General features: G+C 35.9%; 1 protein-coding gene across 6 annotated transcripts in view; it reads right to left on the minus strand.

The window, feature by feature from the left end:
- Nlgn4x (neuroligin 4, X-linked) overlaps window positions 1–15,411 on the minus strand; it is a 395,672-nt gene that overhangs the window by 148,655 nt on the left and 231,606 nt on the right. For 5 of the 6 annotated variants that reach the window (XM_013505622.1, XM_013505623.1, XM_013505625.1 and 2 more), the window contains one exon: window positions 4,195–4,347. In XM_013505622.1, coding sequence (XP_013361076.1) covers window positions 4,195–4,347 — 153 coding nt within the window. Of the gene's footprint in view, window positions 1–4,194; window positions 4,348–8,106; window positions 8,162–15,411 lie in introns of those variants that run through there. The other variant, XM_013505627.1, reaches the window with a different exon arrangement.

Consider the following 15,411-nt stretch of genomic DNA (forward strand, 5'->3'; position numbering starts at 1 on the left):
AAAAAAAAAAAACAAACAAAAAAAAAAAAGAATGTACATAAGAGAATCAGCATCTTAAATATAAATAAGTTCAGTCACTCCTAGGAACTTAAGTAATTAGTTATGATGATTTATTCCCAGTTTTTTCTTAGCATATTGGAAACACTCATATGTGTAATGGATTGCATAAAGAATGTAGTTAGTGGGTAGCAAGATGGTATCGGACAGTGGTTACGGAAGGCCACCCTTCATAGTACAACGCCAATTATAAAGTGTCTACTTGGCAAGTGCAAGGCCCTGAGTTCGAATCCCAGTACCAAAAAAAAAAAAAAAGAGAGAGACCACCAGTTATCATGACCTTCTGTTTTCTTGAATGTGGAAAAAAAAAACCTCTTGGTTATTTTTTGTAATTAACATGGTTCAGTTTGGATGATGATCCGTGATAGATTTCGCCTATGGGAAGCGGGAGCACTTGCAATAGCAAAGGTGTGTCAGCAGCAGTGCTAATATGATGTTCAACAATAAGAATAATTAGAAATTTAGAAGGTGAATGGGTATTTCTCATGGGCTATAAAAATGTCCCTGAATAAGAGATACTAATAGTATAACTCATTTGCATATTTCCATTTTCCTTCTTTATGCCTGAGTACTCCATTGTATAAAAATACCACCTTTTCTTTACCTATTCCTCCATTGATGGGTATTCAGGTTGCTCATTTAAAAGAAAGGTTTGTGCTAGCATCAATTAGAAAAATGTTTATTCCCCTTTTTTATACTCAGAGCAACTACTTTAAGATAACAGCATGTAATTTATTAATTATTGATATTCTCCCAAGATTTTGTTATGAGTTCTTGTTTTATATTTTCTCATAAAATAAAAGAAAAAAAAAGGGGGGGGGGGAACATGTAAAAAGGGTTTGCTGAGATGAATGCCCTGAACTTTTCCAAACATGCTTGGAATTTTTTTTTATTGATAAGTAAATGAATGTAGTACTTATTTATGGGGTTTAGTGTGATTTCTTGGGCCCATGAAAGTCTACACCATACCATAACTTGAAAAGGTAAATAAATCTGTCCCTTTCTGGATCTAAAGAGAGGGCATCAAGAAGTTAGCTGATTTTCTGAATTTTATGTGACAAAGACACAGGTAAGAGAAGATTCTAGCTAATGTCTGTTTGATCCTAAAATCTGCATCCCTTCCACTTCTAGCCTACTGTTGTCATTTTTAGCTCTCTCTTCTTCATAAGAAAATTTGGGTTATCCGTCTGTAAAATGTTGATGATAATTTTAAACAGCATTTTCCTTTCCTTGAGTAGGAAGACAACACTCATGCTCATTGCAAGAAAATGATTTAAAGAAAATGCTGATGTTTGAGTAGTAATATATCAATTGCTATTAAAGTCACCCTCTGATTTTTTTCTATGTTGCTGTTATTTTATTATTTTTTAAATATTAAAATAACTAACAAAACAACAATGAAGACAAAATGAAAACCATACAAAAACAACAAAATGATACATGATCTCAAAACAAAATGACAGGAATTAACAATGGCTGCACATTACATACGGTTATCTTAAAAGAAGTTGCTCAGTCCACCAAACGTAAGAATGTAAGATTGATCAAACAATCAAAGATAGTAACAAGTAACTAAAAAAAATCATTAGAAATGATTCAGAACTTCACCATACAAAACAGTAGGATTTCAATCATGGTTCTTATATTGCATATTGTAGTTTTCAGATCTAAAATTTAAAAAAAAAAAAAATCACCCACTCAAGTGATCATACCAGGGCACTGTGTCCTATTTTATTTACGGATTGATAGATTTTTATGCTCAGCAGTCATAGGACCCCTGAGCTACACTCCCAGCCGATGCTGTTTTAGTTGAACATTGCCTTAAACATTAGGATGCCAAAGGTTTGCAAATATTTTCTCAGGATTCATCATAGTAGTTTCCTGTATCCAAAAAGCAAATGCTGCCCAACTGCTTTCTCAAAAGACAACTGAAAAGGCAGAATTCATGATGAAGATAAAGCAAGTCAGATTTGAAGGTCTCTATCTCCCCCAGCAAATCATCTGCAGAGCTGGCACGTTGCACCCCATCCAATAAAAGTAGGTCTGTGGTGTGCTCAGCTTTTCACCATAGCTCATTTGTAGCACGTAAATAGCCTGGCATAGACAGGCTCAATCGCTCCTTTTACACCCTTGCTATTACTGTCACAGCTCTGCTGTCACCCTTCCTCTTTCAAACGCCTAGTCGCCAAAGGTATCCTTCCTATTTTTCACCATTTTGTTGGTGTCATTTTCCTCTTAAAAAATAAGCTTATCGGTCACAGGCTACTTTGTCCCAGCTGCCTCTGATTCAAGAAAGGGCAAAATCAATTAAGGAATATCAGCATTGAGAGGTTCAATGGAATTTGGCATTAGAGAGTACAAGAAATCAAGTTCTTTGAAAGCTAACCCTATAATAACTTATTTCCATCGTTCATACTCCAGGACATTCTGTGATTTTTTGTTTGTTTGTTTGTTTTTACCCAAGCCAGTCTCTGTTGAGTGGCCATTACGCTATGAAACAGTGAATGTACTGTTTGCCAACGTGCGTCTGAAGTTCGGACAACGGGACTCTTCAAAAAGAGTGTATGCAGTGACCTCACACATCGTTTCCTCTCCAACTCTTTGTGAGAATGAGCCTTTTGTAAAATATCAAGAAACGCAAATCTCTGCTTCAAACACAAGTAGCCAAAACAGCTAGCCAGAAGTCCATCAAAATACTCAGAACGATATTTGTTTTTGTTTTTTTTTTTGTTTTTTTTTTTTTCATTACCGGGAATCGAACTCAGGACGTTACACTTGTGAAGCAAACACTTATGCCACTGAGCTATATCCCCAGCCCAAATACTAATATTCAAAAGTTAGATGGAATTGCTCCATCAAGACAGGGCTTCTAGAAACTTCTGAAACATGAAACACGGAGAAGAAATAAAACATGAAATAGTGAGACTCTCGACACCCAGTACTTTCTTAAATTTGTCTTTGTCCTTCAATAGGAAAACCAAAGTGAGATGCTGAGCGCTTTACCAACTTTTCAAAAGGCAGCATTTTGTTTTAAGGAACACATATTTTACATTTTCCAGCTAGATTTCTAGTCCAGCAGGAAGTATTCCCTTTCCCACCAGTTGGGGCCTCTGATGGGTTCGTTAGGCTTCACATAGAAATGAAAAAAGCCACTCTACAGGAAATTAAATCAGCCAAATGTAAACAAAATACGGTTGATAATAATTACTTACATGGGAAAAAAAATTCCAGCCACACTTCCTGCTTGCCTACACAGCCTCCGTTCACTCCACCTCGTATTTTAAAATACACCATCGCCACCCTGCCACGTGCGTATCTTCCCTTCTTAGCAACGTTGCTTAATAACGTACATTCTGGACCATTTCAAAGTATTTTTCTGGTTTGTGAACAAACGCTTTCTGCATACCTCCATGAGTATCTTTCTGGTGGTAGGCAAGAGGGGGCGGAGTTTGGTAGAATGGCAAATCTGAAACTCTTCTCTTGATAAATATGCAAATTTCCAAACTAATGATACAAGAAAATTAACGAAATGCCTGAGTAATGGATTTTTTTGACTTCGTATCCTTTACCCATGTGGTAATGTGGAAGCGAATTCAATTAAGAGGTAAGCGTCATCGCATACAACTGCAATCATAGAATCACGCCAAAGATATTCGAAGTCCAGCATATACACATACAAGTAGATAGAAAACTGGATAAAGTGCTTCTCTGCACATGAAATGATCAGTACTACTGCACAACACGAAAAGAAAACCACTATCAATAGCTGTTATTCACTGCTGTATTACCAAATCTGCGTTCATGATACAAGGCTATGTCTACCAACAAGTTTAGACTTACTTCCAAAGAGGAAACTTCCCTTGACTGAAGCGTTGGACTTTGTAGATGTCTCTGGTGGCTCGTTTGGCTTGAGCAGGGGTTGAGGCTCAACAAAAGGAAAACGACAGGACTACAAACTTCAACTTCAAAAGAACAATGGAAGGTTCCAACCACAGTACCGGAGGGAAGGAAGCTACCCAATCTCATCCGCAAAGAGCTATCAGAACAGAGCTATGGAAGCCAACAGGGCCGGTACTGAGACGAAAAGAATTTTCATAATGCATTTTGCTCGGTTCTTTCGAAGACCAAGCCACTTACCCAATATTCCCAGGCGGTAGTTAATGGTGATAACGATGACATTCCCGTAGCTTGCTAAGATGCTTCCGTCGATCATGTTTCCGGTGCCCTCCATGTACGATCCACCATGGATATAGACCATCACTGGCTTTTTACCATTTTGATCGTGGATGTCTGGAAAAAAGCCAAGGAAGGATACACAATAAAGAACTGCACGCATGACACATGCTCACACGGGAGCAAAGGAGCCTCATCCATTTTCCTAGCTTTCTCCTGATTAAATTCTATTTCTTTATTTCGTGGTACTGGGAATTGAAAACAGGGGCTTTGCACTGGACAACACCCCCAGCCCTTTTTTTTTTTTTTTTTTTTTTCTTTTTTCAGTTTGAAACATGGACTTATTTTGTTGCTAAGCTGTCTCAGGTACCAGTGAACACCTAGTGTTCCTGCTTCAGCCTGCCACAGAGTTGGAATTACAGGTATGGATCACCTTCTCCAGCTCTTTCTAGGTTTTGCTATTCACCTGAACCTAGAGTCTCAGAATAGGATACACAAAAAGGAATTTGGCATGCCCAATAATTTGCCCTAGATAGTCCAAATAGGATCCCTATACTTATATGTGTCACTACATCCAGCTGACCTCTTTATTTTTGTGAAGAATATGTTTCTGTAACATAGTGTAAAGATAATACCCAGTGCTGTTATATTTTCTAGTCAGCAAGTTATACTCTGAGAAGCAAACAGGTATGTGGGTTAATATTCTCCTATAAGACATCTCCCTTTCTTTCTGTTTATATTTATATGTGCATATAAAACTTTAAAAAGGGGCTTAACATAGAATAAATATTTCCCAAATTTTGCTCAAACCCTGAAATATGGTTTAAATTGAAGAAGTGCATGATATCCTTAGCAAGATATCTTTTCCTCCTGTAATTAAGAAGTTAAGTGTAAAAATCACCTTCAAAATCAAAACTAACTTGAATACTGCTGGCATCTTGTCAAAAATTGTGGAGTCAGAATATAAAAGTTGCAGTGAAATTGTAGACTCAATATAGAACAGATGACTAATTATGTTTAATGTTGAAAATTATCCACTGATGAGAAATATATTTTTTAAAGCTCCAAAAAATGTCTTTGTGGTATTTTATTGGCTCAAGAGCTGTCTCAACATATTTAAGTGATAAAAATAACAGAACCGTCATGAAAAACGGCAAGAGACCTGAATCAACATGCAATCCTGTTATCATTTTATATTTTCACAAGGAACATAAACTCCCCATAGCATTTGAAACTAATGAGTATTCCTCATAATCACTTCATTAGTTTAATAAATGAACAGAGAAAAGCAATATTTCACAACGGTCAATGAGGGTAGAAAACCCAAGACCATCTGCAGAGTCTTTTTCTAAAAAGTTAGGATCATTTAACCTGTTTAGCGTGAATCAGTCCTATGGCTCACATTTAATTTTTTAGAGAGACTGACCACAGTTATAAACACTGATGTCTGGGCACGAGTGTAGGAAACTGAAATAACTATATTATTAGAAGAAACCCCGTATATCTGTGCATTTACTATTTTCTCTCCAACTATCTTTTTTGTTTGTTTGCTCGTTTTCTAAATCACAGGTTTCGCCAGGAAGTTTCACAATATAGTTTCGAAAAAATGAGGTCATTGTAATGGGCGCTCGGACATAATTAGATTAAATGTTGAACACCATTTCTTCTCAGAAAGGAATTTTGAGGAAATGAAAGGCCAACATATTGAGTGGTGAGTGTAATCATATCAAAGGACCATGACCATTTCTTTGGATATGTAAAAGCACTTCAGAAAACCCATGAATGACAGTAATGTACAGAGATAAGCTTCTAGTTTCTCAAGCAGTTGCTGAAATTTAGTGCAGAAGAGAAAAATATTTAAAACGTTTTTCTCATAGGAAACTAAAATGTAAGCTAAGATCCTTTTTATTAGTCATGTATTGCTCAGATAGTACAAATGCTTGTGTGTGTGTGTGTGTGTGTGTGTGTGTGTGTGTGTGTTTGGGGGATAGCTATCTAAATAAGGAATGACACGGCATAATCTCCTCTTTCTGGCTCTGGTTTTGTGCTTTTGTAAGCTTTGTCTTTGCCAGGTGTGGACTACTTCATTGTGCAAAGCAGAATGAGAGGTTCTCTGTCACTTGAAGATGTTCGCTTGGAAAATAAGTGAGGGTGATAATGCACACCTCTGATGAATCACAGACAATTTTCTCTAGAACTGGAAGAAGTAATAAACAGATGGCTTCTTCATTCAAAGCTAAAAAACAATGACAGCTGACCATCACTGAGTACAAATTAGCTGATGTTTTAAAGGCCAGAAGGTGGCTTTGCAAGATTATGAAAACAGACCTTTGTCATCAAAAGGAAACATATTAAATAAAGAAACTGGAGTGTATTGTTCATTGTGGGGGAGTGTGTGTCATTTTTTATTTAGCTATTTCTTTGGACAGGGAACAGATGCTAGGTTTTCTGAAGTTCTGATCAAGACAAACGCCACGTGGTTAGGCAGATGTTGATGTTGATAATCTGGTGCCGTCTGGGATACTTTAGGTAGTCATTTGTGGCACGGATGCCCCCTAGGAATGTAGAGATCAGAAAAAATAATGAGGCTCACTTTAAAACAGCAGCATGGCTACAATAAAGGCAAAATCTACTTCTTTTGGGGAGAGCAGCTGATCTACGAGAGGAACCAAGGAATGCACCAAAACAGGTAATTTATAAAAAGATGTTCTCAGGACCTTCAAACGGGGCCAGCCTCAAATTCTTGTTCATTGAAAGACCCATGGGTCCTTCAGGGGTTTTATCCTACAAGGTAAAGAAATGAACTTCCAGGCATTATGCTACCCAGACTGAGAAAAGAAACAGGCTGTGTGTGTGTGTGTGTGTGTGTGGGTGGGTGGGGGTATATGCATTTGGAAAGCCATTCCAAAAGGTAAACTCTCATTTCAGTATTTCCACATTTTTGTGTAAAACCATTTATTCTCTGGAAGGGACAGAATACGATGACAGAATGGACTCTACAAAAAATCCATCTTTTAAAGGAAAATCATTTCACTTGTAGTGAATAACCTATCCAGCAATTTGAGAAACTTAGAAACCAATGTTTCATGGCAAAAGAAAAAAAAATATTGGCAAGAGAAAATATTTTCAAGACAGCCGTGGTCAAAACAGAGCAATACATAAAGGTAACATTTTGGGCTGTCTTTAATTCTTACAATACCTGTATTTTTTAAATTTTATTTTATTTTTTTTAGATGCTACTAAAACATAGTCCAAAAAGGGAAAAAAAATCTTATTTAAAATACTGGTCAATGTGCTTTACTGAGAGCAGATGTTCTGAAACCTATTTAAGCATCAAATTATCTGTACAGAAAATTAAAGCAGAAAAAAGCAATAATTTTCTCCCTGACCCACTGAACACCCCTACCATAAACATCTTTTCATGGAGTTGTCCAAAAGTTTTGCAGTGTTTAGAAAGAATGAAAGAACATCAAAGTTCTAAAACACAATATTCAGAAAACAAGGAAGAAAGAAAAGGTAGTACACATGCATGTTGTCAAATTTCATTTTCTCGTCTTGTGACCAAGCCAAAAAATAATTTAAAAAACCAAATAAATGAAAAAGGTGGGCATCTCTGTAAAGAGCATTTTTTCACTCATTTAGGATGAGAAACAATGTTTACTTTAACTGTCAAATGATTTCCAACAGTCTACATGGTAACTGGAATAAAAATGTCAGTACTTTCCAAAGAAGGAAATCAATAAAGAAGCACACTAGTGTGCACTACTTTTAAATAAGGGGAGGGGGAAAAAAAGGTTGAAATGAAAAAAAAAGAGACAGAGATAGGTAGGAATAAAATCATGCATCAAGGTCGAGCTTTGAAAAAGCAAAAAATACCTTCATCGTCACCACGATCATTACTGGTTATATCATCTGCGATTTTCTTTGTGTTGGCTCCTGGGATCATTTTGAAGAGCAAAATAAAGGGGGAAAAAAAAGAGAATTCAAAAACAACGGTTTTGCCAAAAATCCAGAAAAGAGAGAGATACTACCCAGTAAAAGACAAAAAAAAAGAGAAGAAGAAGAAGAAGAATGTAACACAAAAAATTGAAGTCTGTTACATTTGGTTTTCAAAAAAAAGAAAATGAAGAAGGGCGATACAAAATGCATAAGAACATAAACATGTCAAGAACAACAAATCCAGAATGTTACTGGTAAAAAAATATTGGGTATCCCGTGAAAATGTCATTGGGGTTAAAATGATATTACTGCAAAATTAAAAAAAAACAAGAAAAACAAAACCTAATGTGATTTGTTGCCTTAAAAAAAGAGAAAATTAAAATACTAGAAAAGAGGTTTCCCATATTTTTAAAAGAAATACGAATGAAGGGTTCAATGGCCCTCTAGTCTTAAGGGGTTATCATCTAAATAAATTTTTAAAGATGTCAGTGATACAGTTTGAATAGGAGAGTTCAAGATGTAAGCAAAGACATACTGAAACAATACATACATCAGGAAAGTAAATGACATTTTATACAAGTAACATTGGTTTCATGCATTAAAAAGTTGAAAAGTGCAAAATTTCTTTAAAAAATCAGATAATTTTTAGATTGATTTAAGTCATATTGAACAACTAGCTAGTATTTAGTGTACAACCATCCCGGATACATTCCTTTTATTATTCTGTTAAAAATAACTACTGTGTACAAAAAAAAATTAGACAGTCAAAACAAAGCATTACTTATCATATGTTTGTTTGGCATAGTAAATAATATTGGAAAAGCGTTATTTTTGAATCTAGAAAAGCATTTATAGTCACCTACCTTGTTCAGTTCTGGTAGTATCTGCATGGAAATTTCAATGTAAACCAAGTGTTGACAGAGTCATAAATCATACACACAAACACTCTTAAATCCTTGGTACTTCCTTCCGCATTTCGTTTTTATGATTTCTAGATAGACATGACTGAAACACTGAGTTGTGAAGGAATTATTCAGTTTCAGTTAATTGGTGCAAACACTTCCCTTTTTTGGCAGGCCCTGTACATATTTGAGCACCAGTAACTTAAACAGTGTCGATGAATTACTTCCTACAAGGCTGGGGTGAGTTGGTTTAATATACAGAGAGAAAACTGTTTATTCTGAAAAGAGTTTTCATTCACATGTAACCCCCAGTAGCTTAGCAATGGTTTGAAAAGTGAGTTCTGATGTTATTTTTGTCCCGTTACACAAAGAGTCAATGCTGCTGATCTTGTGTGACTCAAAATTTGTGAGTAACCGGACCCAGGTGGGTGGGTAGAAAAACATTGCAGTGTTTCTTGATTATTCTCGTTTGATATAATCCCCTAGCTCTCAAATGAAGCTATGGAAAGGAGGATCTTGGTCACAAAGCTGTCTGTGTGAAGGTCATTGTAATAATGATTTGAAACACCTACATATGACCTTTTCATATACTAGAAGGAGACCCAGATTTGGAAGAGGGAGGGATGAGAGGGTAGGAGAAGAAAATGAAATTAAGAGGTCTTACGTAAATGTACCAATTTCCGGTGATAACTGCAATGTGGGGCAAACATGTTCTAATGCAAAATGAATGGGCCAAGCAATGAATGAATAACTAAGCAGGAGTCAGGAGCAGGAAAAGCAAAACAAAGCATAACACAAAGCTTCTCACTAAAACACATTAATTTCCAATGCCTACCTATGAATGTATCATCATATTGATGTCACTTTTATGCAATTATTCGCTTGTTATAGAAATCTGTACTGGTGTTGAAAACTCAGTGCTTTTGAAATGTTGAAAACACTCTGAAAAGAAGCATTATTTTCATCGAGTGAGCTTGATTGCCTTTTGGACTCTCAACATAAACCTATTTCAAAGCTATCTTGTGGGCTGAAATACTGTTAAATTATATCATAAAGTCTAGGAAGAATGTCTAGAGGTAGTTCAGGGAGATAGTTCAGTGGCAGAGTGGCACAGCACCCACCTGGCAAGTGCAAGGTCCTGAGCTCCCATCCCAATACCAAAAACAAAAGAACAAAAAAGTGAAAACAAAAAATAAATAAAAAGAATATCTTTGCCAAAGAAATATGCAAGATGAATAATACACTCAATTGTCTATATATATTAGGAAACAAACCCTTCTCAAACAATATCCTAGAAACTTTGTTATTAATTCATAGACCAAGAATTTTTGTTCGTGTTTTACGTTTCTGTAGAAACTGCTCCTTCCTTTGAAAAGAAATGAGATCAAACTGATAGCGCAAGAAGGCAAGACAGATTAAGAAAGAGAACCCTGTTTCTTTCCTACAAAGTGTGTTCCTTTAATGTTTGATTGGCTCTCCTCATGTTAGTCTTGGAGAGATAGTGAGAAAGTGTTCTCTATTTTGGACCACTACTGTAAAGTTACTTTTCCTTCTAACTTAATCTAACATCCCTTCCCTTTATGACTACCCCTCCTACACACCTCTGCTGGTCCATGCTGCTGATCTGGCATGCACCACAAATCAGATTTCTTCTTCGCATGTCTTTGATAACGAAGTTGCTGAGTTTAATATCAGTGCACAAAATTTAAAGGGTCTGAAACACTTCTAGAAGAAGTGCTCAAGCAACGTTGGCAATGCACTGCAACAAAATATTCCAACAGTGCATCATGCTTTGACAAATTTTATAACATATTAACATCCCTAATGAAATTGTACTGCTTAATAAACTACTACTTCTATTTCTTTACCAAAGATATTAAACAACAGTGTAAGGTTTATGCACTTCACAGAATTCTTCTGTATGATTTACTGAATATATTACACAAAAGAAAAAGAATCCATTCAAGTGTAAATATTCAGCAATTTTTAGAAAGTTTATGAGGTTGTGCAGCCATTGTTATAATCTGATTTGACAATATTTCCATCATTTTTCTAAAATTGTTTTTGTACATTTTTAGATACTGTGTTAGCCAACTCTCAGCTGTGCTTTCTTCCTTTCTGTAGAAGATACAATTTTTTCAATTTTTTTCATAGAAATGAACTTTCACATAATGAGATCTTTTGTTTCTGGAATTTTTATTTAACATTATGAAAACACAAGTTATCGTGACTTCATTCTTTCCCATGTGTCTTGGTAACTTTTCACTCAATGCTGACACAAAACACTCGATGTCCATAGTTGAGGAAGGAAAGGTTTATTTAGTTCACAGTTGTGGAGGTTTCAGTCCATATTAGTCTGGCTTCAACACAGAGTGGCACATGGCACAGGGCAACAGTTCACCGCAGCAGAAAATAACAAAACAAAAAGGGAAGAACAGCAGCAAGCAAGCCTCTTCCTCTCCCTTATACTGTATACAGCCTCCCTGCCCCAGGCTGGCTGTAGCAGTCACACCCATAATTCCAGCACTGGACCATGAATCAATCAAAAGCTCTATAAGCCCAGCCACGACTGCAGGATGTTTTGGGGGGACATCTGGGCACAAACCATAACACCTTGGCTGGAGAGTCTCCTACTGTATAGGTGGATCACATTCATGTTATCATTACTTCATTCTTTCCCATGGCTGAATAATTTTGTATTGTAAGGTGGACCTCATTATTGTTTACTTTTTGATTTGTTTTTAGGTGTTTCCACTGTCTGTGCTTCTAGGCTATTAGGAATAATACTACTATGAATATCTGTACCCAAAGACTGTGAATGCATGTCTGTGTGTGTATGCATGTGTGTGTGTATGTGTGTGTGTGTGTGTGTGTGTGTGTGTGTGTGTGAGAGAGAGAGAGAGAGAGAGAGAGAGAGAGAGAGAGAGAGAATAGGATTTCATTTTCCTTGCATAAATACCGGTAAGAAAATTTGCCATTCTGTATGTCAAATATAGTTAAAGAATTGGTCAAAGATTGCTTTCTTTTCCTTTCCTTTTTTTTTTTTTTTTTTTAATCTTTTCTTTTCTTTTCTTCTCTTTTCTTTAGGTACCAGGAATCAAATTCAGGACCTTACACTTTCTAGTCAGGTGTTTGTGGCCCTGAGCTATATCTCCAGCCCTAAAGATTACTTTTCAAACATGCTTCATGTTGCAGTTTCTACGTAAAATGTCAAGCAAAAGTCTCCCACCTTCAGTGGTGGTGCTTTGGAAAGAAGATTGGATCATAGGGCCGTATGAGCATGAGTGGCTGCATTCATGGATGAGTTTATAGCTGAATGAATTGTTAGGAGGCAGGGAGAGGCTGGAAGAGATGGGTCTCTAGCAATGTGACCTGGAAGGATCTTCTTCCCACACAGCAGCTCCTGCCACCCATCCTTGCTTCCTCTTCACCATGATGTGAGCAGTTCTCCTCCAACATGCCCTTCCTGGCTTGGAGCCATTCAACTGAAATGAAAGCCTTTAAAATCCATAAACAAGAATAAGGCAGCTTCAAGCCTCCTCCTTCCCCTACCTGTGAAGTAGTTTGTCCCAGCAATGGGAAAACAAGAAGGCACTACATCACTTGAGACTTCCAACTGGAGTATTAGAGTTGTATCTTCCTCAAATCCTACCTAAAATGTGCTGCTACCTCATTCATCATAGTCATATTAGTGCACTAGAAACTGGGTCCCACTGGGATTATAATTTGCATCTGGTTAATGAATAATGATTCTGAACACTTTGACTTGTGCTATTTCCTTTGGTAAAATGTCTATTTACTAATTATGCTCACTTCCACAAACTTATATTTTCAGCCAGTTCTAGAATTCAAAAAACTCTTCAAATTTTCCAGATAAAGGTCTTATATCATAAACATTGTTGGCGAATCTTTGATAATCTGTCTTTTGGTTTTACCAAAGGTGACTTTTAGAAGTACAAAGTTCTTAATTTTGGACAGCTCTTGTTATCATTTTGTTTCTTTTGCTTTATATTCTCTCTGTCTGTCTGTCTGTCTGTCTGTCTCTCTCTCCATTTCTCTCTCTCTCTCTCGTTTTTCTCTTTATTTGAAGATTAATAAGGATAGACCCCAGGACCTTCTCAATGAGCTATATCTTCAGCTCATTTTAAATTTTTATTTTTGATACATAAACTTGTTACATTTTGAGGCTGGTCTGGTGCACAGAAGGCTGGAATCACAGGAATTCACCAAGATATCTGTTTCGCTTGTTTTAAATTTTTACTTCTCTCTAATTTTTTTTTTTTTTTCTGGTACCCGGAATTGAACTCATGATCTTATGCTTGCCAGGCAGGAGCTGTGCCACTGAGATAAATCCTCAACCCCTTCTCATACAGTACTTACACTATTCTCACCTACCTCAGCATCCTAAAGATGCTGATTATATGATGTTTATTTTTCTAAATATTGTACAGCTTTAAAAGTTACTACATTTGTATTTATTATTCATCTTGAGCTAAATTTTGTATGGATTAAAAAAGGGTTGACATTCATTTTTTTGTATATAGATTTCCAATTTTCCTAGCACTATTATTAGAAACTCTATCATAAATTCATGGAATTTTTGTGTCACGGTTGTTAAAAGTCCATCAGTTATACAGCTGGAAAGATTTTTGTCTGACCTGTTCAATTATATTACACAGATTTAAATCTTTCTTCATAAATAAATGGGTATCTGGACTACTATGACTTTTTAACATGTTTTAAAATAGAGAAATGACAGTACTTCAATTTGTTTTCCTTTTTGTCTTCTAGGAGATTCTATATATTTTTCTTTACTATGTACATTTCGTATCTAATTGTAAAGTAACCTGAAACTTTGATAGAAATTATTTGCCAAAACCAAATTTTAAATTAATCTTATGTTGCAGAGCCCTGCCATACCCCTTAATGAGATGTTCCCTTTAATGTCCTAGGAATATTTAATATTTTACTACTGTGTTTTTTCAATAATCTTCTGCTCTATTTGTACTTAAAAGCATAACTAAGTAATTTACAAAGGGCACATGTTCTCTGGAGTATCAAACTCATATAAAATGAATAATTACAGAAACACATGTGTTCATGAATACTGAGAAATGATTCCACTGGAGGTCATTCCCATGCAAACCTAAGGTGTGGCTGATGAAACAGTCCAAACAAACTCCGCGTGGGTCATTACACACTAATCCTTCCTACTTAGTTAACTTTTTGCATACAAATGCCGAAATAATATTCCTTAATAATGAACAAGTAGCATCTCCATTCAACCTCTGAGAAGTGGGTTTTAAATATTAAAGTGCATATTCAATGTCAAACAAAAGCATAGCCATTCTATTGCAAAATTTTAAATACTGTCTCATAAAGAAAACTTTGTCAGCATTCCTAGTTCTGAAGAATAACTATCTGGTTTTTATACCTCTACTTCGGATGTCTGTATATATTACATTTGTTAACATCACTTACCAAAGTCAACCTATTTATAATAACACTTTCTTTCATAAATGCAGAGGAAAAACTTCATGGAGAACTTGTATAATGTAAACCACAGTCAAAGGAAATACAAAATTCAAAGGAAGAGCACCAAGCCACTCATAATACACTGCTCACAAAAAAATCTTGAGGAAGAAAAATATTTTGCATTAGATTTTTTTTTATTTTAGAAATAAAATGCATTAGATTTTTTTAAAAACCATGCATTAAACTTTTTGCCCCTTACATACATAAATCATCAAATAAAATTACTAAGGTATCTAATCTGATCATTTGTATGAAAACATAAAATTATGGGAACAAAAAAAATGTTCTCGAATGACTAATGTTCAACATCATTAGTCATTCGAGAAATGCAAATTAAAACAACACTAAGATTCCACCTTACCCCAGTAAGAATGGCTAGCATTAAGAAATCAACCAATAACAAATGCTGGTGAGGCTGTGGAGAAATAGGAACCCTTCTCCACTGCTGGTGGGAATGCAGACTGGTGAAACCACTGTGGAAATCAGTTTGGAGATTCCTCCGAAAACTAGGTTTAGAGGTCCCATTCAACCCAGCTATCCCCCTGCTGGGTATTTTCCCAGAAGATCTAAAAACATCATATCACAGTGATATATGTGCACCTATGTTCATAGCAGCACAATTTGTAATTGCTAAAATGTGGAAGCAACCCAAATGTCCATCCACTGAGGATTGGATAAGAAAATTATGGTACTTTTATATAATGGAATATTACTCAGCTGTAAAGAAAGATAAACTCGAGGCCTTTATATTTAAATGGTCACAACTAGAGACCATACTCATAAGTGAAATAAATCAAACATACAT

The sequence above is a fragment of the Chinchilla lanigera genome, unplaced genomic scaffold, assembly GCF_000276665.1.
Source record: "Chinchilla lanigera isolate Chin_1 unplaced genomic scaffold, ChiLan1.0 scaffold00098, whole genome shotgun sequence".
In the NCBI taxonomy this organism is placed as follows: domain Eukaryota; kingdom Metazoa; phylum Chordata; class Mammalia; order Rodentia; family Chinchillidae; genus Chinchilla; species Chinchilla lanigera.